The 25,211-nt window shown below is 43.7% G+C and overlaps 2 protein-coding genes across 5 annotated transcripts in view; one reads left to right on the top strand and one right to left on the bottom strand.

Annotated features, from left to right (window-relative positions):
* The window catches only part of LOC308229673 (acidic leucine-rich nuclear phosphoprotein 32 family member B-like), a 99,938-nt gene that overhangs the window by 44,924 nt on the left and 29,803 nt on the right, over nt 1-25,211 (bottom strand). The window lies entirely within an intron of this gene.
* Nucleotides 1-25,211, top strand: part of MLLT1 (MLLT1 super elongation complex subunit) — a 32,207-nt gene that overhangs the window by 2,635 nt on the left and 4,361 nt on the right. For 2 of the 4 annotated variants that reach the window (XR_013958415.1, XM_080633738.1), the window contains exons 2-11: nt 582-762; nt 4,115-4,197; nt 12,619-12,762; nt 14,552-14,677; nt 16,402-16,947; nt 20,499-20,586; nt 21,392-21,503; nt 22,600-22,699; nt 22,935-23,006; nt 24,971-25,042. Coding sequence is in view for 3 of the 4 variants with exons in the window: in XM_080633738.1 (XP_080489864.1) it covers nt 582-762; nt 4,115-4,197; nt 12,619-12,762; nt 14,552-14,677; nt 16,402-16,947; nt 20,499-20,586; nt 21,392-21,503; nt 22,600-22,699; nt 22,935-23,006; nt 24,971-25,042 (1,524 nt within the window). In the remaining variant the exon portion in view is untranslated. Of the gene's footprint in view, nt 1-581; nt 763-4,114; nt 4,198-12,618; nt 12,763-14,551; nt 14,678-16,401; nt 16,948-20,498; nt 20,587-21,391; nt 21,504-22,599; nt 22,700-22,934; nt 23,007-23,639; nt 23,752-24,970; nt 25,043-25,211 lie in introns of those variants that run through there. The other 2 variants (XM_080633740.1, XM_080633739.1) reach the window with 2 other exon arrangements.

Raw genomic sequence — 25,211 nt, 5'->3', positions numbered from 1 at the left:
GATTTGGGGGCGCAAATCAGAATTAGGTCATTTTAGTGCTGGGTAGTGTGCAGACATGCTACATGGTAACTTGGTCTTTGAGAGTGCGTTAATAAAATACATTTAAAAGACTAGAAGGAGCATCATAGTTGTATTCTAATGGATTACATATTCTAGAGAATATCATAAGCCACCAATTCATGATCCAGTTTTTCATGTTTTAACATTAATTTTCTGTCAGTGCTGTGAATTCTATAAGCTGTGAACATCAAGTTCTGTCTCTGACACTTTCCAGAAATAAAGATTCTGCAATTAGGACTTAGCTGACAATTTCAATGAGTGAGGCAGATAAACCTATTCCTCTTGTAAAGCTATTTTCCCTGCAATGCTAATATTAGGAAGAAAATAGGTATGAAATGGTGCTAGGAGCTATTTTTATGATACCTTTTCTGTTGACAGCCCTGTAGCTTTGAGTATGAGATTAATCTCTCTGTGCAGGCTGTTGTATTCCTCCCCTGCAGTGATATCGTTGGGGCTCAGCATTATGCATAACATGTAAACTATTTTGTTTTGCTTATGGTCTTACCTCTGTTCTAAACCAGTGCACAGTTCAAGTGAAACTGGAGCTGGGGCACCGAGCCCAACTGCGGAAGAAGCCCACCACCGAGGGCTTCACTCATGACTGGATGGTGTTTGTCCGCGGCCCGGAGCAGTGCGACATCCAGCACTTTGTGGAACGCGTGGTCTTTCGGCTCCATGAGAGCTTCCCCAAACCCAAGCGAGGTGAGTGTGTTTCTGAAAATGAGTTATTTGGTCTCCTCTGTCTGAAAGAGCATTGTGCAAGTCAAGGTTGTCTCAGACTGACGCTTTACTGTAAAATATCCTCTGCAAGAGGAGCAAAATGTACATTGTGTACACTTCAGCTGTAACCTTTACTGTCTTTGTTTAAGGAAGGTCAGGGCAAATGGGACCTTTTTTCAGATGAAAGGGCTGGAGGTGAGATGTTTTCTCTTATTTAAGCATTAGTACATGCAGATTCTCAAGACACTTAGTGACAGCAGAAGATAATTCATGTTACAGAATGGGGAAGATGTGTTTGATTTATTAATATTAGCTAACAAAAGCTGGAAGTGTGTGATAGGCGAGAGATTCTTAAATATTGGGCTTGTATACATAGGAACATAGAATTACAGAGTGGTTTGGATTGGAAGGGACCTTAAAGCTCATCCAGTTCCAACTCCTGCCACAAGCAGGGACACCTTCCACTAGAGCAGCTTGCTCCAAGCCCCTGTGTCCAACCTGGCCTTGAACACTGCCAGGGATGGGGCAGCCACAGCTTCTCTGGGCACCCTGTGCCAGCGCCTCAGCACCCTCACAGGAAGAGCTTCTGCCTAAGAGCTCATCTCAGTCTCCCCTCGGGCAGGTTAAAGCCATTCCCCATGTCCTGTCCCTACAGGCCCTTGTCCCAAGCCCCTCTCCAGGTTTCCTGTAGCCCCTTTAGGCACTGGAGCTGCTCTCAGGTCTCCCCTTCAGGAGCCTTCTCTTGTCCAGGCTGCCCCAGCCCAGCTCTCTCAGCCTGGCTCCAGAGCAGAGCTGCTCCAGCCTTCACAGCGTCTCCGTGGTCTCCTCTGGCCTCACTCCATCAGCTCCATGTTGCTCTCGTGCTGTTGCCCCAGAGGTGGATCAGGACTGCAAGCGGGGTCTCCCCAGAGTGCAGCAATGGAGGAGAATCCCCTGCCTGAGCTGCTGCTCATGCTCTGGTGATGTAGCCCAGGATACCTGCTGGAGTGTGTTGACTTCTGTGTTGGTCATTAAGTAGCTGTCAGGATTCTTGCAGTTTCTAGTTGTAGAAACTGAACAGGCAGTCTGCTGCCTCTTCAGGTAGCATTAAACCAGCAGAAATCAGTGATGCCAAAGGAGTGGTGGTCTCTTTGCCACTGGGGCTGTAGGTTCCAGTGGCACAGATGTGTGCAGGCACCGTGCAGTTAGTGTGGTTGGGAAGAGTATACAAACTATAGTGTTAACTTTCTGCTGATCCATTCTTTGCTCTTTCTGACTGTGCAGCAGCATGAACCTTATTCTTGGCATGGGGCAGCAGGGGCACATGGTTGAGGTGGAAGAGCAGGACTTGCCCTTTTCAGCAGCAGCACAGAGTTAGTTCTGCTTAAGATTGTGTAACTCCATCTGCAATGTTGTTCTGTAGTGTTAAGAGGAATGCTGGCTGCCCCAGAGTGTTGCTGTACATCACTTTACAGGGTACATTCTTTGAAATATTTCACTGGAAGACTTGTTTACGCAGGATGTCTTAGGGCTTCATACTGTGTTTGTACTTGTGAGAGCCCACAGTGGAAAGGAGCTCAGAAGTTTTCAGCTTGTAAGGATGGAAATCTAGTCTGTGCATTGTTAGTAGCTTCCTCAATTTGATGTAGTAAAACTGATGTGTGATCAGCAAATGCAGTCCTGAGCTGAAAGCTAATTTACAGAATTAAAGTTACAAGCTGCTGTGCTACAATTCTTGTCATCTGCTGTAATTACTTTATTACAAACAACTGTGTTGGGATAGTACCTGGTCTTTCCTCAGTCAGTTGCCATATCATTTACCTTTAAAGACAAGTTTTTTCCCCATCTCTCTGCTGTGATTTCTTAAGCTTGCTCCTAGTGCCAGCTTGCTTTTGACCAAAATGTGTCTGGGTTGTACAGAAATGCTGTGGCAGATGCACACTATTTCTAGATCTGTTTGAAGGGTTTCTTCAGATGGTTTGCTCTTACTTGGAGCAGAATCTACTGGGGAAGGTAGGCTTGTGCTGCGAGCAGATTGCTTGTGTAGTAGTTTTAATTCCTTTGAATAGAGCAGCAGAGGAACAAAGGCTGCTTGGCTGACAGTCTGAAGTTTCCTGCTGCCATATTGGCACTGTTCTTTGGGGCTTTCCCCCCTAAATGATAGGCTTCTTACATGAAATTCAAGTTAAAGCAAGTCTAGAGATATTAATTATTTTTAGATGCACTCTTTTTTCGCAGTAGAATTTTGAGTGCTGCTTCCCAGTACCTTAGTGATGGTAGAAGTGCTTCGAGCTGGGTTAATGTAGCTACATCAAAGGGTGATAATTTGTGTGCTTTTCAGGTTTGAGGTAGTGTTTCCTAATCATATTAATTACTTGGGATTCTTTAGAGAAAGTAAAAAGATTTGCACTGAATTCCTCTAATTACTTAATTGACTTTATTTACATATATTGTAGTGCATAAATTATGTGCAAGTGCATCTGGTTCTTGAGGGGGAGAATCTCTCTGATGGTCTCGTGTTTCTTCTGGCAGATGAATGCTAATAAGTGATCCCGGAGTCCTTCATGTGGGCTGTCACTGTGCTGAAATGCCGTGGGAGGTGATGGGAAGGGTTCAGTAGCACTAGGAGACAACAGGTAGCAGGACAGGGGGAACTGAGGCAGGAAGCAGCTTAATTTCTTAGAAGAGATTAACTTTTGTAATGGATGTTTCTGCCGTAAGCGGCACTGTGACCTTAGCAGCAAAGCCTTTAACCTCTCCCTGCTTCCTTGTGTGTGGAATAAATAGCAGTTTCAACCTGCCCTTCAGGTTTGGTGCAGCCTCTGGATGAAGCAGCTTGTGCTGTGGCCGTTAGGTAATTATGGAGATTGAGCGTTGCAGGAGAGCATTTCAAGGGAAAAAAAATTCCACTTGCGTGGTGTAGTGTTTTGATTAAGAAATATGGACATAAAGTACATTTTACCTTTCCATGGTGTTCCAATTCCTACCTTTTGGATCTTTGCCTTATTTTTTTTTTATGCAAGACAGCTTTAAGTGGCAGTTTGCATTGTTGTGGACCAGCACAGCAGTGTAATTGTATCTCCCTGCAAAAGGGGGGGAAGACTCTCGCCCAGGCTCTGGCATGGAGTGTTTTATGTTTCCTTTCCATGGGAGGAGCTAAGAACAGATTTTCATGTTTGTAACTAAGCCTATGCCCACCATCTTATTTTGTTGGGTTTGTTTTTTTTTTTCACCAAAGTCACTGTTTTAATGTATCCTGAGTTGTCAGAGCCACATTTCTCATCTTGCAGCTCCTTTTTGGCTCATACTAAGTTGCATTATATTCAAAGCTAACAGTTGTTTGTTCTCTTTTCAGTGTGCAAGGAGCCCCCTTACAAAGTGGAGGAGTCTGGCTACGCAGGCTTCATTATGCCTATTGAAGTGTACTTCAAAAATAAGGTAGAATCTGATTTCTGGTCTTCTAATTGTTTTGAGCTGTGCCAGAGCCTGAAACTGCCTTACAGAAAGACTCTAAATTATGTGACTGTTTTATGTGTGTGTTTTTTATTAGTCTAATAAATAGAATTTAACTGGGAGTTGGAAGCTCCTGCCAGGCTTCAAAAGAAAGCTTTTGGCAGAAGTGGAATTGTATAGAAAGGTAATATCAGGACATTGTGGTGGTCCTAGAGATCCTGAACACATTGGACCACATGCAAGAAGCTTCTCTAGCATGGATAATGCTAAAGCAATTGAAAATATTTTATGCAAATAAACATAAACCGCAGATTTTACAAATATTTGTAAATCCTGTTGGCTGTCAATATATTGAAAAATCAGGTTTTTTATTTGCAGTCTTATTAAATTAACTGTACAGGTATAAAATTTGTATAGGCCCAAGACAAACATTTGTATCTACAGGACAAGTATTTACAGCTATGTTAAAAATATTGTTGTTCTGATTCAGTTCTCTTCCAACAAGAGAACACTGAATAGTTTAAATCTTAAGATGCATTGCCAACAAGTATATGCAAGTTAAAATTTGGGATTTATTGCCTGCTTTGAGTCTTGCCACAGAGGTCACACGCTACACGCTTTGAAAAAGGTTAGGAAAATATGGATTTGGGCACTTGTGTTCGTATTAACTCAGTTTGGGTTAATTTGTTATGTTAAACATGAATGCTAAATCTCTCTGGTTTTGATTAAATATTCTGCTGCTTATCCCTAAGAGGCAACCTAGATAAAGAATTTGCCCATTAAGCCACATCACCACACTGTATGACCTCACCCCTTGCCCCTCAACCCTCCAAGCACGAGCCATTCCCCTGGTTTTGTTGACAGCAGACCACATAGAACAGCGTAATTCTATTTAACTTCCTGGAATCTTTTCCCTTGTAGCTCCCACAAACACATCTATCGTTTCCTTCTCGTCTCACTCTAGCGCAGACTATTCTCCTGGCCATGGTGTTTTGTGAATTATTCACGTTTTAGCTTGGTTTTTGGCAAACCACATTCCTCTACCCCCCCTTTATGAGTCTGAGTAATAAACCAAGTAACACGACTGAACCACAAGAAGACTTGTAAACCTGGGAATGCTTTGCCCTCAGCTTTCTTTTGGGGGGGTGTGTGTGAGATAAGCCAAAAGGAGGTGAAGGCAGTTAGGGGGTAGGGGATGGGAGTTGTTGATAGAAGAAGCTTTTTGGCAAACACTGAAAACTATGACTTGAGTGCAAAAAAACCCCAAAAAACTTAAAAAGCTTAAAAGTAGTTTGACTTGTGGTGGCTTTTCTGAGGTTTCATATGGAAATCGGGAAACTCTTCATCTGCACTCTATGTTGGCTTAATTCAGGTTCAGAAATCTACCTTTTCATTCCTGACCAGAAACTGTGACCTTCTCCACGCTGATTTCTTGTAAGGGGAATCTCTGATGGCTGTGGTGGCTGAACTATGTTTTATTTCTACTCTTACCTTTTATTTGCCCTTCCTTTCTTCACTCAATCTTCTCTCACACTCACCTTTTCTCTGCAGGAAGCCAGTGCCTTTGTCTTTCACAGGTCCTCAAATCTTCCTCTCTCATTTCTGCCTCTCACGTATTTTGTTGTAGGAGCACTTGTTTGCATTGACCATTACCTGACTTGTGTTTTCTTTCTCTGTCCCTTGTATTCCTGTGCTCCTCACAGAATATGGAGCCAGCAGCTTTTCTGAATCTCACTTGGTTTCACACCCACCAGGGTCATCACTTCTCATTGTTCCCATACACATGTGACTGTGCAGTTGCTCTTTCTAGTCTTAGGGATAGGATGGCTTGTTATAAATAAGGGAAATAGGTGGTCTCTCTTCTTAGTGGAAACAATGGGAGTAGCTGTTCATTTAGGAGAGGGTGGTTTGGTTTTGGCATTTGGTCTTCAGAAACATGAAAAATGAATAGAATGCAGCTGATTTAGCTGCAGACTTGTTTTCAAAGCTACAGATCTTCAAAACACCCTCTTTACTCTCTTTTTGACATGCCTGTGTTATGGAATTCTTTCCTGCTTCTAAGCTGATGGGTAAATTGATTAATTCAGGAGTTTGAGTGCACCTCCCATTATTAACTTTAGGCAAGAGGTGGCTGAGGAAAAACATGATAGCGTCTGTCTTCCAGCACGTCATTTGAACAGACACATTCCCAGGTTCAACCATGAACTTGAAATACATAAACTGTGCTGAAGTTGCTTGAAATTTGCTTTTACTGCTTAAAAAAAGTATTTTTTCCATCCTTATGTCAGCAAATGTTCTGTTCTCTGCACATTTGGAAGCCAAGTGTCGTACTTAGGATTGCTGGAAGCTTAGACACTGCCTGGGGATGTGAAGAATTTGGCTCCTCTGACCACGATGGCCTGGTGCTAATGCCATCTTGAAATATTAAGAGCCATTAATTTTTTTCAGTAAGTGCAGCCGAAGGAAAAGTAAGAGGTAAATACTTCTGCAAAGATAGAAACACAAAGGCTAAAGATAAGCAAAGGCTGAGATATTGTAGATACCAAAAGGAATCAGGAGGAAGAGGAATGGCAAGGGCTTTGAATACAGCCTGTTTTCCCTTGCTTTAAAGAAAGTGACATTAAAGCACCAAATAAATAAAACTCTTTACTACTTTGAGACCATATGTTCGCTCTGATCTCTGTAAACCTGTTGACACTGGTGAGGATCAGCTGTTGTGCGTGGAGTATATATTGTTCTGAATTGATTACAGCATTTGGGACTCGTCCCTGAGTAACTCGTTTCAAGTAGCTGTTATGTATGGGTTGGTTCTGGGGTCGAGGAGAACATGCTGTGTGGTGGGTGGCTGGGCAAGAGGAGCTGGGGGGTCTTTCTGGCCATATGCTTCCCACATTCTAGCACGTTTTTGTTGATGTGTGTCCTCTCGCTTGAAACAAGAGTCCTGCAGGCTTTGAGCTTTGTTTATCAAAGCATTTTAGCTTTGTAAAGGTGAGAAGAGAAAGGATTTAAAGAGGGAGTGAGCTAATCTGTGAAGGCTGATCTTTGCCATGGTTGGCTGAAAGTGTTTTTCCACAGTTTAATCCTCCTTTCTTAGCTGTTTCCTTTCCCTGTTCTAATTTGTTACTAGGATGATAAATAGTGGTTGTCAGAGCCCATGTACGCTTTGCTTTGCCTAAAGAAACATGGGCCTGTTCACTGCAAAGGAACAGTTTTACTAAGAGTGGCTTAAGAATGGTTTTAATGAACTTCATCAGGCAACTTTGCATAACACTGCCCATTAACTCTTTGTGTTGGAGTACTCTCTTGGTGTTGCCTGTTGGGAATAGGAGTCTTCTGGCCCCACTGAAGCTTTTGGTGCCTTTCTGTCCAACAGGGAAGTGTCAGCAGAGTATTAAAGGAGGTGTAAGAGCCTGTTTTTATCCTTTATGAACATAGTTGTGCCTTGTGGGCATGTGTTTGTCCTTCCTGTGCTGCAATTCAGCTCCTCAATAAGTAGGTGTTTTCTCAGTCTTGTCATTTGAATTACAGAACATGTCTTTTGAATACTGCTGTGAACCTGGGCAGTTTGTGTATCTGAGCTCTCCAGAGAGTCACAGTGGCCTGCTAGAACCTAGCTTGCTAGAAGAAATGGCTGAGTCTCAGCAGGTTGGATGTTAAAGCACGGCTGACTAATGGCAGCAGATCATTTGGGATTGTTGGAATGAAAATGTTCGCATGCTATTTTGGTGTTTAAATCCTTTGTGTTCCTATAATGAGGGCTGCTGTTAGTGGCTTCTGGTGCTTGAATCAATACAAAGTGGGTACAATAAATGCATTGCTGTTCCTCTGCTGCTCTTCCTCTTCCCCACTCAATTTCAACAGTCTGGAGGCTTTTTTCATGGCCTCATTATTGTCTCCAAACACATCTCTTGTTGTGGCATGTGTTGTAATCTGGAGGCTGCAATACAGGTATGACTTTGGTATTCATCCCATTACGTTTCTTTGCATCCTAATCAGATTAGATCAATCCCCCCTCCCAACAGAAGCTGAAAGGTCCAGTGTATTTTAATGCTCTTCTGATACAAGGCAGATGGTATCGATTGTATTTAAGTCTCTCTAAAGATACTACCTCCCAGTTCCAGTGCTGGAGGTGAAAGGCTTCCAGTATTTACATAATGAATATCTGGAACGTGGGCTTTTCCTATTAGTGAAAAGGGAGATAGGTAAAGAAAGCAGAGAAATGTTTGCTTTTTCCAGATAGGTTCAAAATAAAAACATGAATGTTTCACCCCTTCTGCAGCATTTATAGGTGTGATACAGAAAATGCATAGAAAAGGAAGGGAGAAGGGAAAAATGACTTGTGTTTTGAAGTAGGAACTTGATGGATACATTGTAGGTGGGTTGTACAGGTGGTCACTTAGAACCAACCTGTGCCCTTGGGAAGATGTTGGCTATGAAATACTCTAAGAAAGGTGATTGAAAAGCCTCTCTTTGCACGAGACATTTGATTTTACCTAACCAGTTACTGTGTTACCAGGGGAGGGGTCTGCACAGGTTGGAGGAAAGGGGGAGTAACTTTAACCTGTTAGGATTTATTGAGAAATACAGGATGTAGTAAACTGTGTCGTTATGTCAGTGGGATCATGGTTTGCTCACGTTTTTTAGGTCTGTAATGGTTTACCAAAGCTGCAGCACTTTCTTTGTGCTGCTTGTGAGTGGGAAGTCTCTTTTTTACCTTTTTGTGCCCTAAGCTACTACACATTTATCAGTTTATCCATTTTTCTATCAGAGCAGACTCTTCTCAGCATGGCACATCCATAAGCATCTGCAGATGCTGAATAGATCCCAGTGCCTGGTGAGGAAGTGTTGTCAGACATAGCAGCTTCACAGCTGGCCATGCCAGCCTCATATCATGTATTTGTGAGAGCTAGTGGATTACTAAATGCTTGTCTTTGAGTGGTGAGTATATTTGCCTAAGTTTCAACCAAAGTCATGAGCTTCAGAGGGGGGGGGAACATTCCAAAATGCTGTTCTCTGTTGTATATAACCCTGTAGGATCTCAAAAATAGATAAAGGTGTTTCTTAAGTGCAACATAAGGCTGTTTGCTTCAGAAAATGGCTATTGGGCTCTTCACTTTTAACTGTCCTGTCTGGAAGCGGGTGGTGGACCAGTCAAACAGGTTGTACGAGCCTGCAAAGGGGGTTTCATTTCTACAGGCGGAGAAATGACTCTGTCAGGCTGGATCTATGGCAAAAGGGAAGTAGTGCTGGATGTTATAGTTATTGAATAACCATGAGCCTGCTTCCTTGGTGTGCTAGGTTTTTGTAGATAATTTTGTTTTATAGCTTTCTAAAAGTGATTTACGAGCTTTATGTGCACGCTACCAGTGAAATGCTTTTGATTTGTGTCAAGTGGCAAAGGGCACACCCTGCCTTCAAAACAGGACAAGGAAATTTTAACAAAAGACTTCGCAAAATTCCTCCTCTTATGAAAAGTGCCAAAAGAACTTTAACCCATTACTTCAGAACAAAAAGAAAGCAGCCTCAGCGTTCCTACCAGTGCAGTGGCCTCGCTGCAGACAGGAAGCTAGAGAACAGTAAAAATAAAGCTTAATGTGCTCAGCTTTGGGGATAGGAGGTAGAGGGGGGGTGTCACTGGATGGAAGGAAGTTTACAGCAGCTGCAAATCAAAGCATGGCCACAGCTTTGTGGTCCACACTTGTAGTTTACTTCTCTGGCACCGGGAGGTTTAAGGGGCAGATTCAAACTGAGCTTCTAAGGTGGCTTGCTGAGAGATCCTGGACCAGGTTAACTGTTTCATGTCCAGAGTCACCATTGAATTTTAATCTGAGTAACTACAATATCTACCAGTTAGAATGGATGTGATCCATCCTTTCTACAGCCTTTATTGGAAGCGAGGCCCTTTAGAGAAGCTTATGGTCTCAGAGAGCAACGAAATACCCACAGACAGGAGGTCTCTTACCTTTTCAGTTTTGCTTGTTGACATCAAGGGTTTAGTATCAGAAGATGGAATCAGCTAAGAGTAAAGCTTGACTTGTGCATATAATTGCTTCTCAAGCAGGAGTATGTAAAGTGCTGTTGCAGTATGCAAACACACTGCCTGGACCTACTGCACCTCCAAGCAGCAGGATGTGCAGATCCCAACATGTTATTTGGAAAGGCTTTGAAATGCGGTGCTGTGGATTCAGTGTGGCTTTCCACTGAAAGTTAGAGGATGTGTAGGTCCAGGTCAATGGAGGGAGATTTTCCTTGGGTTTCTTTTTTTCTTTTCCTCCTTTCTCCCCCCTTTTTCCCCCCCTCCTTGATGGTTGGTTGTAGGGAAGAACGTTTTAGTGAGGACCAGATGGATTAAGCTTTGGAGTGTCTTGAGCTGTAATCATTAGCTGGGCAGTGAAGGCAGTAAAGGAAAGAATGTTTATTTGCAGCTTTTTGCTTTGAGACTTTTGTACTGGTGCTTTTAGGAGTGCTGTAATCTTAACTGTTCTCTTGGGGGGGGCTTCTGATAGCCTGAGGCGATACAAAGGGTATTTTAATGATCACGGTACTTGGCCAGGGCTCAGTTCCCAGGGCGGTTGTGATCTCTGAGTTGGAGGAAAATCACATTGAAAAATTGTCTTAATTTCACAAAAAGTGGGAACTCTTCAACAGAAGTACAATAAATATTTGGGAGGTTCTCTGCTTTTAAATCTTTATTAGAAAAAAAGGCATCTCTAAGATAAAAGGGAAAGGAATCTGCTGCCCTTCTCCTGCTCTGCAAGCAAACAGGGAAATGCGGAAGCAGAGCTCTGATAATGTGATGCCATAACAGCTTCTGCCTAAAGCCTGCTTCTGCTAATATATCCAAGATCAATTTACTCTGTTGTAAATTAGGAAAACCATTTTAGAAACCATTCTTAGGCCACATTTGGATTTCTGTTCATCCTTCATTTGAGTTTATTAGACTTCAAGGGACCCTCTGCAGCTGCTGTTTGAACTTCAGTGTAAGTGCGCACATGCAGAGCTCACTAATGATTCAGTTAATGAGAACGGTCATAGAGAAGGGAAAATGACCAGGCAGTGGATTTGGCAAGTCTTTTTCTTTATCTTCCCATCATCTCAGTAGACACTGAACCCTTTGAAGTGTGTGGGAATTCTTCAGGATTTTTCCAAGAGGGTTTGAAGACCCTCATGGTGGTAGCATGTTCTTGCTGGTTAATGTGAGAGTTGGTGTGTATGTGCCTGTGTTTGGGGAGTGAGGAGCCAAGACCTTGGCTCCCAGGTGAGCTCAGGGTACTGATTTTGATTTAAACCAGGTGTGCTTACCACAGTTATTATTAGAGGTATAGTTTGTACAAGAAATGGCTTCTTTAGGGCCTTTAGTATCTGCCAAGCAACCAGCGGGAATCAGTGTGGTCTGAAGCTGTTTGATGCTTCAACCTATTTTCAGCAAATCTAATGGCCTGGGCTGGGAGCCTGCAGGGCCTGTTCCCACACAACAATGCAACTACACCAGGAAATCAAGCTGCTGGATATGAATTCTGGAAAAGACTGCTGTGCAGCTGCTTGATGTTGCGCATTGAATGAGGCATGTGGGATGCATTCATGTAAATACTGAGTGTACTGTAAGGCTCTGTGTGGTTCGCAGGGGAGTCTCGTTTGCCACATACTGAGTTTTCATCTTGAAATGCAGAATACAGGCTAATCCCAGGAAATAGCATCTCAATATTTGTAGTATGCCAGTAATACGCAATATTTGCGATGTTGGGAGGGGGGGAAAAAGGGAAAAGCTTTCTTCCATTCTATACTGCAAATGCAGAGTGTTGCTGTGGCAGGTGGAGCAAAACCAGTGAGGCGCAGATGATCCCCAACATGCATACAAACTCCAGTGAAAGTGCCCTTGGAAAGTTCAAAAGCCCAGGATATCTCCCCTTTCAGCCCCTGCAATATGCATATTGAAAGGATTTTACAAAACAAGTCATCCTTTTACAGTTGCTTTTAATCTTTCCTCGGTACCCACAGAGTTCCTGTGAGTTCAGAAGTTGTTCCTTCTCTAAATAAGGGATTATGCTTTTCTTAATATTTATACTTATAGTTCTCCCAAAGGAGACAGGACCTGGATTTCAGTGAAAATGGAATAGTGGATATGGCTCGTGAACCTTCTTCTCAGGGAGACTGGGATGGTTTTAAACAGACAGTTGTGGTCAATATCCTTGTCCATGCGTTGCTTTTGCCATGTTTGAGTTTCTGATGAACAATATGTTAACTTCAGGGACAAATAGCTTAACTTCTAACCCTCTGATCTCATGATGAAAAAACTGAGTACAACACTTAGTGGCTTAATTAATCCCAGGAGCGATCGTTTGAGTCCTCTGACTTAGGGTGCTTGCCAAACTTCTTCCCTTTTCCCAAAGTCTGTCTTGTTTTTAGGAGGAGCCGAAAAAGGTGTGTTTCACATACGACCTGTTCTTAAATTTGGAGGGAAATCCACCTGTGAACCACCTTCGCTGTGAGAAGCTGACTTTCAACAACCCCACCAAGGAATTCAGACGCAAACTCATTAGGGCCGGAGGGGTAAGTGCCAAAGGGACTGGAGGTCTGAGAGGTTCTCCTAAACTGAAAAGAGGGCAGACTGAGATGAGCTCTTAGGCAGAAGCTCTTCCCTGGGAGGGTGCTGAGGCGCTGGCACAGGGTGCCCAGAGAAGCTGTGGCTGCCCCATCCCTGACAGTGTCCAAGGCCAGGTTGGACACAGGGGCTTGGAGCAAGCTGCTCCAGTGGAAGGTGTCCCTGCCCGTGGCAGGGGTTGGAACTGGATGAGCTTTAAAGTCCCTTCCAACCCAAACCATTCCATGATTCTGTGGAATCATGTAGTGATCTTGTTCTGCTCTGGGGTTTCTCTGTATCTGCAACCTATCAAGCGACAGCGTTACTCCTTGTTATATGACTGTGGCCCTTGAAGGAGAACTAAACCGTTGGTGGTGTGATTGGTAGCACTTCATGCTTCAATTTGAATGTGACCATTAATATCAAAGCACTAAAACCTCTCCTGGAAATGGAGATCTGTGGATGTTGCACACTGTCCATTAGTTATCTGTGACCTTCCTGAGCTGTATCAGTATAGAAAAGCTCAAGTAAAGGCGGAGGCTTCCAGTCTATTCCTCACTTGATTTTTTTACCACGGGAAAGCTTAATACGTAGTGATTGCTGATCAGCAAATGTCCTCTAAAGCTGAGGATGGCTGCTTGTGGCTAACAAAATATAAGGAAAAATATTTGAATATAGATTAGAAATAGGTGTGTAAGGAAAAAAGATAGCTATGCTGTTGAATGCACAATAAGATACAGATTGCTACAGTGGATGAGCCCTGCTTCCAGGAAAGTAATATTCTAAAGAGATGGTACCTAAATAACTACAAGACCTATGCAAATCAGTACAAGCCACAAAGTGCATGAAGATTTTAAGCAGGCAGAGGATGACATGACTGTGTTCTGAGACACCCCCATTTATCACAGAATCATAGAATGGGTTAGGTTTTGTTCAAGCACTTTAATAAAGATGTTGTAATTCTGGCAGAATTCTCTTCTGGGGAAAATAAAACCAACAAGTTTCAGGCTTGGAGAAGTTTGTTGATAGTAATCAGGAATGGCAAGTATTCCAAGCTGATCTGCCTGGCTTTTCCTCAGTGTGCCAGTGCTTTTCTGGCACAAAGAGGAAGGTGGTTATTTTAGCCATAGCATGGCTAAAAGATCCCTTGCTTTCTAGGGTTTTCATAGTACTAGGGTTTTCATAGTTACTGTAGTCCATAGACATAGAGGTGTTTCATCTGTGATTCACTTTGGATGCCGCTCATCTAGTGGGAATTTTGGACAGGATTATTCTGATGGAGTATAGGGGAGGTAAGAAGGGAAGTTTCATGAGCTGGGTGTTTGGTGCTCAGATCTTGTCAAGGGAGGAGACCCCAAAGCCTGCTTTTTATTTCTGAATGAGTGAAGTCTTGCTCATTCCTTCAGATTTATCTTGCTACCCTTTTGCAGGATAAAAGCATTTACAGCAGAACACACAGTTCTTGCCCAGAGCTTTATTGCCTGCTTGTGCTCGGAATATTGGCATTCCCGGTGGGAAAGATACTTGATATTGCATGTTGCTTTTCTTTTTTCTGTGATTTTTAGTGTTCTGTATTTGAGGAGTTGCCTTGAAACCGAGCATTACCTAGACAATATCTTTTTATGGCCTTTAAGCAGGGGAAAAAGCATTCAAAAGATGAATAATAGTGTGTTAATTGAGCAAGTGACTTAACATCATCCCGTGCTAATAGTCCATGTGACTTCACTCATACATCATTTTTCTTCTCTTTATTACTAGGTAATGGTGATGCCAGAAGGAGCAGAAACTGTTTCAAGGCCAAGTCCCGATTATCCGATGTTACCCACGATACCACTCTCTGCCTTCTCTGATCCCAAGAAGACCAAACCATCCCATGGGTCAAAGGTGAGTGAAATGTGCTTTTTGTCCTCCTGAGGTGAAGAAGCCTTTCAGGACTGGCTGCTAAGAGCTTGTTTAGCAGCTGTTTCTGGTTACTTCTAATTCGGAAACCTTCCTTGTACTCCATAGGCCACTAGCTAATGGTCTGGAACTTAGCCTCAGTTAGGAGGCCTTTGTATGATTTGCTGGACTTCTCTCCAGGGAAAACTCAAAAAGAAAATGAAATGTCCAAGAATGGGAATTTTCAAACCATATCTTCCTCCTGATCTGCTCTAGCAGATAAGTTGAATGAAGTCCTCTCTGATTGTTCTGACTTGTAGCCCTGATGCTGAGGGTGGATTACGTGATCTTTCACTGTCTTGTCAGGCAAAGCTGTACTCTTAAGTCCTCACATCTCTTAGGATGAGGGCTGAGTAGAGACTTGACACTTCCTCTGTCATTAGGACTGCCTAGGGTAGTGGTGCAAAGAACATAAAACGAGCTGCACTTGGTCACACTAGTGATTTGAAGACTTGATGTTTGCATCCAGCAGTATTGAGTTCTTGAGACTTCAGAAGAACCTTAAGTTTTCTTTTTTCCACTTATGATAAAGCTATTTTTATATAATTCCACATGGGAGAAGCAATCCATCAGCAGTGTTTTGATGCGGATTATACACACTTGATCTCCCTGAATAGTCAGATATTAGTGGCAGTTCATTTTATAGTGTAATTCAATTCTGGTAGCCATTTTCTTCAGGGCTCTAAACACTTCTGGCTCTTCAGTCATCCTTTCTGATGTTGATGTTATGAAAAGGAATGGAGATGACTTACCTGTTAGTGGCCAATTTAATTTTGGTTGGGAATTAAGCATTAGAAAACACAGAAGACAGAAGAGAAATCAGAGGCTGTGACACAAGCTCTGCTGAAAATTGCCGGTAGCTAAAGAGACAACAGGCTCCTGGTTCTCTTCCTCCAGGTTGCCCCCAGAGGTGCAGTTGTGTTTGCATCTCAGCATGTCCAGTTCATACACCAGTGTCTCCCCACAAGTCCCACTTCTACAACTGTGTGTGTCGAGTTCACATGCAATTCACAAAGGGAAGTACTCCCGTCCCTTCATGGGTACCTGTCTCTTAGGATGGGCAGGGGCCTGCCTATTGTCTTAAAGCTCTAATTAAAGGTGATAAAATGCTGGTATCAGAGACTTTGCGCCTCTGATGGTTATGAGGACATTAAGTATTTTTGCCAGTTGCAGAGAGATTGATGCAGTGAGTTGAGGGCTGTCAACATAACTTGAATTTGCCCTGGATGGGATTTAACCTTAAAGTATCTCTTTAGTTGCTGGGTTTTTTTCTCTGAAATGTGATGTGAAATACAACTTTGGATAACACAGCTCGAGTGAGCTTCCTCTTATCTGGGTTCAGATGTTAACCCTGCAGATTAAATCTGAGCTAAACATCTATAGATGTTTATAGACCTCCTTTTATAGACCATGGGAAGGAACAGGCTTTTGTGAAGCGTGTTTCGTCCTGTCCTAGTGTAGATGTTCAAGTGCCTGCTGTCAATCTCAGCTTTAGGGAAATCTAGATGTTTAGCTCCGAGGTAGATGAGTACATTGGGCATCTGTTGGGTGGATGTGTATGTGAAACAAATGCTTCCATGTGATTTATAAGAATGTGTTTGATGATGCTGTGCTTTATGATGAGCTTCAGTTTCATACCTGGCTTGCATGTTTCTGTTGCTTAATTTTAGGATGCAAGCAAGGAAAGTAGCAAGGCATCCAAGCCACACAAAGTAACCAAGGAGCACAGAGAGAGGCCAAGAAAAGACTCTGAAAGCAAAAACTCCTCCAAAGACCTTGAAAGAGAGCAAAACAAGCCTTTGAAGGACTCCTCCAGAAAACCAACTGAAAACAAACTGCCTAAGGAGGAGAAGGCACCTCCAAAAGCTGCTTTCAAGGAACCAAAACTGGCCGTGAAGGAGACCAAACTGGAGAACACTTCTCCAAAGGGTGGGCCACAGCCGGAATTAAAGTCTTCCAGCAAGAGGCCCTCTAATGTGGAGTCACCAAAGCCTAGTGCCAAAAAACAGAAAAAGAGTAGCTCCAAAGGGGTAAAGAATATCCTAGGGACATCTCCCAGAACCTCATCTTCCTCATATCCAGAGAAGAAACAAACCAAGGAGAAGATGAATGCCAAAGTGGAAAAGGTAAAACCTGAAAGCGAGGCCAAGGAGATCAAAAAGCCTGTGGAAATGGAGGAGTCGAATTCAGAGGATGAAACTTCTTTCAAGTCAGAGGTGAGTAGGGATTTGTCCTTTACCAGAGTTTTTGAGCATGCTGCTTCAATCCCTGTATGAGAAAGCCGTTCAAAACTGCTCCTTCACATGAGGTAGAGAACCTGACTGGCAAATGCTGAGACTGGGTTGTACCTCAAAACTCCTCTTTGAAAACCTCCTCAGTGTTAATCGTTACTACTACCTGCTTTGCCTCCTGTTTCAGATACGCAGCTCTGTTTAGCTTTATCTGCAGGCAGAGTTATCTAAAAGTCAGAGTTTAAGGTTATGGCCTCTCGTTCATCCCTTGCAGTGACATTTATAGAGGTCGAGTAAGCATAGATACACCTCTACCTGCTCATGGTGGTTTTGAATGTGATCTTAATTCAGAAGAGGAGGAAATAATTTCAGTTTTGTTTCTCAGAAACAAAACAATATGAAAATATAAATAAACCCCCTACTCCTGACATGGCCCGTAAGAAATGTGCAATTGGCTAAAGCTCCGAATCCAGCCACATGCCATGAAACTGAAGTTGTGTTGTAAAACCTAAACCAATTTCTGTTATTGTGCTACTGTTTTTAAAAGCTGTCTAAATATTTTTTCCTTTTTCCAGCTAAGGACATTCCTCATCCTCTGTCTTCTAAAAATCATTTTCCAAAAGAAGGCAAAAAGGAAAAAAGTAGGAGGGGAAAGACACAGCTTAAATCCGAACTGTCACTACTTTTTGCTCACGTATCTTGTATTTGTGACAAAGCCATCTATCTTCTAATAGGATTCACAGGATAATGGCACAGGAATTTTTCAACTGCTTCCTCCTGACCGCTTTTAGAAAGATTCCTTTAACTAGAATAAATCTTTTAGGGACAAATCGTGCTAGGATTTACTCAGCACCATGATACAGTAAGAATTGATGTGTTTATTTCAGAAAGGAGTTTTTGGCAAAGGGTTCCCAGTAGAAGAGCTTATTGGGGAAGTGTTAATTGAAGTTACTCTGCAAAGAGTTTTTTTCCAGCTTGATTAAATGTGTGGCTTGTGCCTTAAAGAGAGTCAGCAGCTCCTCTCCGCTTTCGCCCTTATACCTGGAGTGTGTCAGTGTGTAGCAAGCCGGTTGTTCCTGTGCCAGATCCATGGCCCTCACTGTGAGCTTGTGCTCTGCTGAGCTATGTCAAGCCCCGAGTGTCTCGTACTTCGTTATTTCTTAGGTGTTATCCATCCCCTTGGGAGCTGCCAGGCAGCTGTAAGCTGATAGCAGCATTTAGACTGTTCTGTGAAACCACAAACTGGAGTTGTGGGTCCACAGTGGCTGCTGCAGGCCTGTCCTACCCCCGCCAAGCTTTTATGCTTCTGTGTCCTCTCTTGCACCAGCTCTTGTGTCCATTGGATGCTTGACAAGAGGTATTTGAGTGCTGGCCCGGAGGAGAGTAGGAATACTTGGTGTGATGGAGAGGGAACGTGGCAGCTGCCAGTCAGATCAGCTTAGGTTTCTGTGGAACTTGAAGCTTAAGGGTATAACTGCATAATGCATTGGCATCAGCAGGGAAGACTGAGTTCCTTTTCCACCCTGGGGGATTCTTTTTGCTCCCAGTGCTGCAGTTTGCTGCTCCAGTGACTGCACTGTACAGCTGGTGGAGGATCTGTGTGGTAAAGCCACATCACTGAAGCGAAGGAGCAGCTGGAGGTGGACCGGAGCCCGGAAACTCTTAAATCAGCTTTGCTGCTGCAGCCAGCGTATTGTGCAACATGCTCTGAGGCTGCAGCTCCACGTTCAAAGTTGACATCTTTGCAGGCTGCTGTTGAAAGGAACAGTCTTGCTCTCATTTGTGCTGCTGGCACGAGAGCTCGTGTGACTTTGCAATGGGCTGGAGGAGTTTCTCCTTCCATTTCAGCTCCTGCTGGAAGTTAGTTGTCCTTTTTTTTTCCCCTCCTTCCCCCATCATGTCCAGTTCCCTGAGCTGGCCTCATGCTTGGCTGCCTAAATGCTGGTGCTGACAAAAGGGAGAGGCTGAGATGTGAGGACCGGGCTGCTTTTTTCCATTGTCGGCTTGTGCTTTTGTCATAGCCCGGTGACAGTAACTGCAGCCTGAGCAGCAGAGTGTGTCCAGCTGGAATAGCTGGTAGGGTTAATGGCAAAAGGAGGGATGAGGGTCTGTACAGCTTCCAACTTCTCCTTCTTGGGGGTTCAGTCATTTTAAGGGAATACCCGCTAGATTATCAGGAGTGGAGGATGTTTGGGTTGAATGTGTGGGTAAGACACAAGAACTGTTCTCCCTTACCTTGAAAATACAGCTCTACTTCCATGTTGCAACTTCTCTAAACAAACAGGGCTGCTGCAGTGTGTCGATGGACCAGACTTTGGGACTGTTGAATTATTCTCCTTGGCTACTGAATAATTCCCCTTTGTAATACCCTTTTTTGACACGTTTCCCCAGCTGCTTACAGTGGAATATATGAAACTCACAATCTTTACAGTTAGGAAAGGGTGGTATTGGGATGAAAGTCCTGCTGCCACTTCCACTTAATGCCCAAAGCTGCTGATGTGCCTCTGTCTCCCAGTTTATGTTTTTATAGTACTAACACTTTCTGTAATAAAGTTCACTGCTCAACAGGAATGTGTGATTTTTGTAGCATCAGGATTTGGTAGTGGAAATAATAGGTGAGTTCCCAGGAATGGTGCGACGAAATTGAAATGCTACATTTTGAGGGAATTACTTGGAAAAAAGGCAGGGTAATTTTACAGTACATTGAGAAGCTTCAAACCAGATCCTACTGAGTAACAACAAAACCTCCTTAAAGTTACTGTAATAGGCGCTGCTGTTGGGGATGAAATAGTTGCCTGAGTCTTCACTGCCACCTCGTGGCCCATCAGGCTGAAGCAGTGATTGCTGGACAGTATCTGGGCTTATGTTAAAACCTTATTATGTGCCAAAGCTTTGGTTTGGATGCTGCTATTAATTGTAGCTGATGATGTCTTTTCACCCATTCCGACTGCACAGTGTGCTCCTGGCATTGCAGCTGAGCACTGACCGTCCACAGAGTTGGTTCCACTGGAGTTCAGCAGGTTTCTGTTATGTTTCACACTAAACTGGGAATACCACGGTGGATCCCTCAAATTGGTGTAGAAACAACTGTTTTGAGGGTGTAGTAATGTATTAGAACTCATTTTGGAGCCAAGGGAGCTAGTTAGGATAGGCATCCTTTCTGTGTTTCATGATCAGTACAAGGTGTTCAGAGGGAATGTTGGTGGGTTACAGCAAATACACTTCTTAAGAGGGCTGTGGTAATTGTTCTAGGCTCTATGCTGGTCACCTTCACATTGCAAAGTAAGCTGTGTTTTCCCATTTGGTGGGACCTGTTGATGCTGCTGAGCTACAATGTGCTGAAGTTTCCATAGCTGCTGTTTTTATTCATCTTGTGGTTTGTATGCTTTCTGTAATTCCAAGGGCTGCATTCAGTGATGTATGATGTAGGGTGCTCACATGCTTCAGTCTCACTGTGTTTTGTGTCATGCACTGCTTTTCTGGATTAGAAAGGTTAAGATTCTTTCTCTTTTGTTTCCCTTCTATGGGGGGTTAAGTCTGTCCAGTCCAGCCCTTCCAACTCCAGCTCCAGCTCCGACTCCAGCTCTGACTCTGATTTCGAGCCATCTCAGAACCACAGTCAAGGTGTGTTGCAAGAAATCAAGTTTGTTAAATTCTTCCTTGCATAACCTCAAAAGGCTCAGGAGAATTAAAACCATTTTCTTAGCACTTTATGTATAAGACTAATATGGTTTCTTGGGTGGAACCATGTGTTGAAGCTGTGATGCTTCACCCGGAACAGGCGATAACATCCTGGCATAATCACGAACAAGGATTTTTCTTCTTCTGGCAGTTAATTTATGAGTAGGGTGTCTCTCTGGATTTGGTTCTTTCCCTGTTGACTTTGGCTTCTGCCTCAGTTTATAAATGTGTTGGCTGCTGCTTGATCTATAGTGCCACCAGAATAGTTCTCCTCCAATCTCTCATATGGTTTATTAAAAATTAGAAATGTGACATTCATCACTTTGCCAGTACTCCACTAAGCTCCTTTTTCACATCCCTCCACTGAGAGTCCCAAGAGATACGCTGTGGTACCAGTAAATGTTCCAACCTTAGCAAATGCTGTGTTGCTGCAAATGCTGTCTCCTGAGTGACATTTAAAATAGCCTCCAAGCACATGAAAAATGTGCCCTTTTGTTCTCATTTCAGAGAGGGGATTTCGGGGAAGTTGGGGTGGCTTCACAGCAGTAGTAAAGTTTGTCAACTCTGCTTTAGTTTTGAGACTGGAATACAGTCTCTTAGCAGTGTTTTTGTGCAAAATGGGAATGCCAGTGCCATCTTCGTGTGAAATCTTGATGTATCTTAATGACAACTAATGCAGTTGAGATCAGCTCAGATGAAGTTCTGCTCTGTGTGTCCTCATGAATTGCTTTCTCCGCTCTGATCCCAGGCCCATTGCGCTCCATGGTGGAAGATCTGCAGTCGGAGGAGTCAGATGATGATGACAGCTCCTCTGGAGAAGAGGCAGCAGTCAAAGCAAATCCAGTCAGCCGGGATTCCAGGTGGTAACAACTCAGGAAAAAAAGATGGTTTTTTGTCTTCTTTCCACTCCATATTTGGTATTTTTGTGTGCCCTCCCTTTGGAGGGGAATCAAAGTAAAGTGTTAAAGTGTGAGAGGAGGAGAGAAGGGGCAGATGTGTGGAGGACTTGGCACGGGGTGGAGACACAGAGTGGATGAAAACAGCAGGGTGAGAACAGAATTGGATGAGGAGAGATTGCTGAGGCTCAAAGAGAGGAAGGCCCTGGGAAAGGGATCTGTGAGCTTGCAGGTGTTAGTGACTGAGCCCCTTAAAACAGTCACCTAATTGTCATCTTCAGATCTCTGCAGAGCGGGATGGTGTGTGCCACCTTTGATCTGCAGAGATGAGGAGAGTGGTGTGGAGGCTGTCAGCATGTGAGCTCTGCTCACTGCACAGGGCTGGTACAAAACGGAGACGTCGTGGTCTTTAGCTGGTTACTTGACTCCTCCAGGACTTGGTTTACAGCCATTTCCTGCTTTAGTCAATGGAAATAGTTGAATTTCATCTTTTTCCCCCAGGAAACACTGTTGTAGACAAAACCTGGAGTGTCAAGCTGAGTATTTGAAACCAAATGCTTGGCCCAGACAGCAACTGCAAGTTTCAAGGGATGCTTTTGTTCACCAAGCCCCCCCCCAAAAAAAAAAATCCATTATTGCACTCTTGTTATCAACTGAACAGGAATAGGAGAGACTTTGGAGGATGTTTTTAGAGGATAGGTACCAAACAGTTTGTCAGGCTTATCAGAAGTTAGGATACCTGCTATAATCCAGCTGTAGGGCCACAAGAAGAATGAGATCTCAATAGGGGATCTCAAAAGTCACACCAGAAACAGTAAATGTGTTTTTTGCCTGTGGTTTCAGTGGAGGTGTTGGTAGGGCCTGCCCAGGGAAGGAAGATGGTAAAGGTGGTTATCGGCTGGGGGAAAAAGGGATTCTTGGAAATCAGACTGACCGTTTATCCCAGCCAATTTGCTAGTCTAATAAAGAAGAGAATTTCACTAAACTCTGTGGTTTAGCTGACAGCTGAGTTAGTTCCCCCCTACTTGGTGATGCTAATTCTCTGCTGCTTGTCTTTCAGACTGAGCCTTAGTGACAGCGACAGTGATAACAGCGCAGATTCCTGCCTGCCGAGTCGAGAGCCACCTCCTGGTCAGAAACTGCCCCCTGCAAATAATAAGGTACAGCTGCATCCCGGGTGCCATACAGGGCTGCTTCCCACCACTTTTGGTTCCTGCATTGTGTTCAGTCCATGGAGGCACCAAGATTTCCTAAATAAAATAAGGAAGATTTCCTTATTTCACTCTTTATCAGACCCATAGTTTCTGTCTCTGTAGTGCTGCATGTCCAAACCATTAACCTTCTGTGTTATCAGCACTAATTTTGGTCCCTAATGTTGATTTCTTTTACCTTTAGGCATCTGGAAGAAAAAGCCCAGAGTCTTGTAACAAGCCAGAGAAGATCCTGAAGAAGGGCACATATGATAAGGTATGTTTGAGGATTTGTGTATTGTGGAGCTGTTGGATGCTTGCTCACATTTGTGTGTAGAGGACAGTTTGTGGCAGCTGAGCCTGTTCATGTGGTTCTGTCTGGGCAGGTTAAGAGTCTGAGTATAATGAAAGCCAGTTGTTGAAAGGCCAGGCTTTGGAGAGTGATGCTGCTGAGGTTGTGTATGTTAAATAGATATACCCCCAGGATGTTTCCATATGCAAATGTTAGAATTGCTTTAGTGGTTTGCCCTTTGTCTGAACCAGTGATCTGGCCACTGCTGCAGTGATGAGGCCTCTTCATTCAAGGTCCGTTTTCATCTGTCTTTGATCTGACAAATGAAAGGTTGTTTGATGCTTTGCTGGTTGAGTGGAAACCTTGTTTGTTCAGTGCAATTCCCTTCTTTGTAGCCTCTGAGGGCAGCAGAGCAGTGTGTGTGCTCCCGAAGCACGGCTGAGTGGCAGGCAAATCACCAACCCACAAGTTGTCCAGAGGCTTGTCCCGCTGTGTTATTTCTCATAAAGAAATCAATCAAATGGGAGCTTAATACTTTTCCTTAGTGTGATCATTGAGGTCCTTGCAGTAATCAGAGAACCTGACTGTAGCTCTTGTGTGTGTTAACACTTTGAACAGGGGAACATAGCGCAAGTTCATCGCTTAATTTAAGGTGGAAGTCGGGATCCTAAAGATACATGCACCCGAGTCTCCTGCCAGCCACAAAACCTGATGTTACCCACAGCTCGGGTGGCTTATCTAGGGCAAGGTCTGTAGGTGATAGTGTCTTTTATTAGATTGCTTAATGCCCATGGTAGGGGACACCCTTGAGACACACTGGAGAAAGTGCCTGAAACACCATCTGCTTGTCCAGAGGTTTCTTAGAAGGCAGTAGCTGTCCCAGCAGCATGGCATTCAGTGAGGGTGTTTGATGCTTTTTTCTGTGTCAGTGTGCTGGGGAGGGGGATGGTTCACACATTTTTGGGGGGAGGGAAGTGAGTTTGGGATTAGTACACTTTTTTCCCTTGGTACAATGACTTAAATGAGTTCAGTTTTGCTGATACAGACAGGAACAACTCTGAGGCAGCTTTACAGATTAGGAGTCCATCCCCTGTGAGCAGTAGTGCATGGGCAGAAACGTGCCTGGTTGGCTGCCTAAATTAAAATAAATAAGAAAACCCCAACACCCTCATATGAGAGCAGTTATTATGCTGAGCTTGTAACCAACCCTGTGCAAGTAAAACTACCCATGAGTACAGCACACTCAGAGATTTTCCTTCCCTAAACACAACTCGTTGCTCAGCAGGTTGCTGGGAACTGATGCAGGTATTTTCAGGTAATGAGTGATTTATTAGTGCAACCTGTTGATGAGGAACAGGCACTGAAGTTCACCAGGGTGAACTTCACCTCGCTGAGGGTTCTCTAAGCTCAAAGGTTCTAACCACTTCTTAAAGCTGGTTATAGGCATTTGGTTAATGGTGTCATTAAATAATCTTCTGGTGGTCTTCAGACCATCTGTGTTTCATAGAATCCCAGCCTGGTTTGGGTTGGAAGAGACCTTAAAGCTCATCCAGTTCCAACCCCGTGCCATGATCAGGGACACCTTCCACTGGAGCAGCTTGCTCCAAGCCCCTGTGTCCAACCTGGCCTTGAACACTGCCAGGAATGGGGTAGCCACAGCTTCTCTGGGCACCCTGTGCCAATGTCCCACCACCCTCATGGTGAAGAACTTCTTCCTACTGTCTGATCTAAATCTGCCCTCAGCTTGTGAAGTCTTCATGTGAATTTATGTGAAGTCCTCCAGTACTTGATAAGGATGGAGGAGGCAGTAAAAAATGTGGGAAAAAATTGGGAATAGGAGCATGTGTGAAAGAGCCTCGAGTTCTTCTGATCCTCACTGGAAGAGTCACTTTGGCAGTCACTCAAACATGCCACGTATGTCACTGTTTCTGTTCCTGCCTCCTTTACAGGCCTACACTGATGAATTAGTGGAGCTTCACAGGCGACTAATGGCACTACGAGAGCGCAATGTGCTACAGCAGGTAGAGATCATTTGTCAGCTCTGGCAGGCTGTTGTACTCTAACCTTTGTGTCCAAGGGTCTCAGCTGGACCCCTGTGATGCTTGACCTTTCACTTGCCTCTCCTTCAGGAGAGGATCTGCTTCTCATTGAAAGCAAAGACATGTAGAAAAAACCCCACTAAATCAGATG

The sequence above is a fragment of the Psittacula echo genome (assembly GCF_963264785.1).
Source record: "Psittacula echo genome assembly, chromosome: 24".
Classification (NCBI taxonomy): Eukaryota; Metazoa; Chordata; class Aves; order Psittaciformes; family Psittacidae; genus Psittacula; species Psittacula echo.
This window is presented reverse-complemented; position numbering and strand designations above follow the sequence as displayed.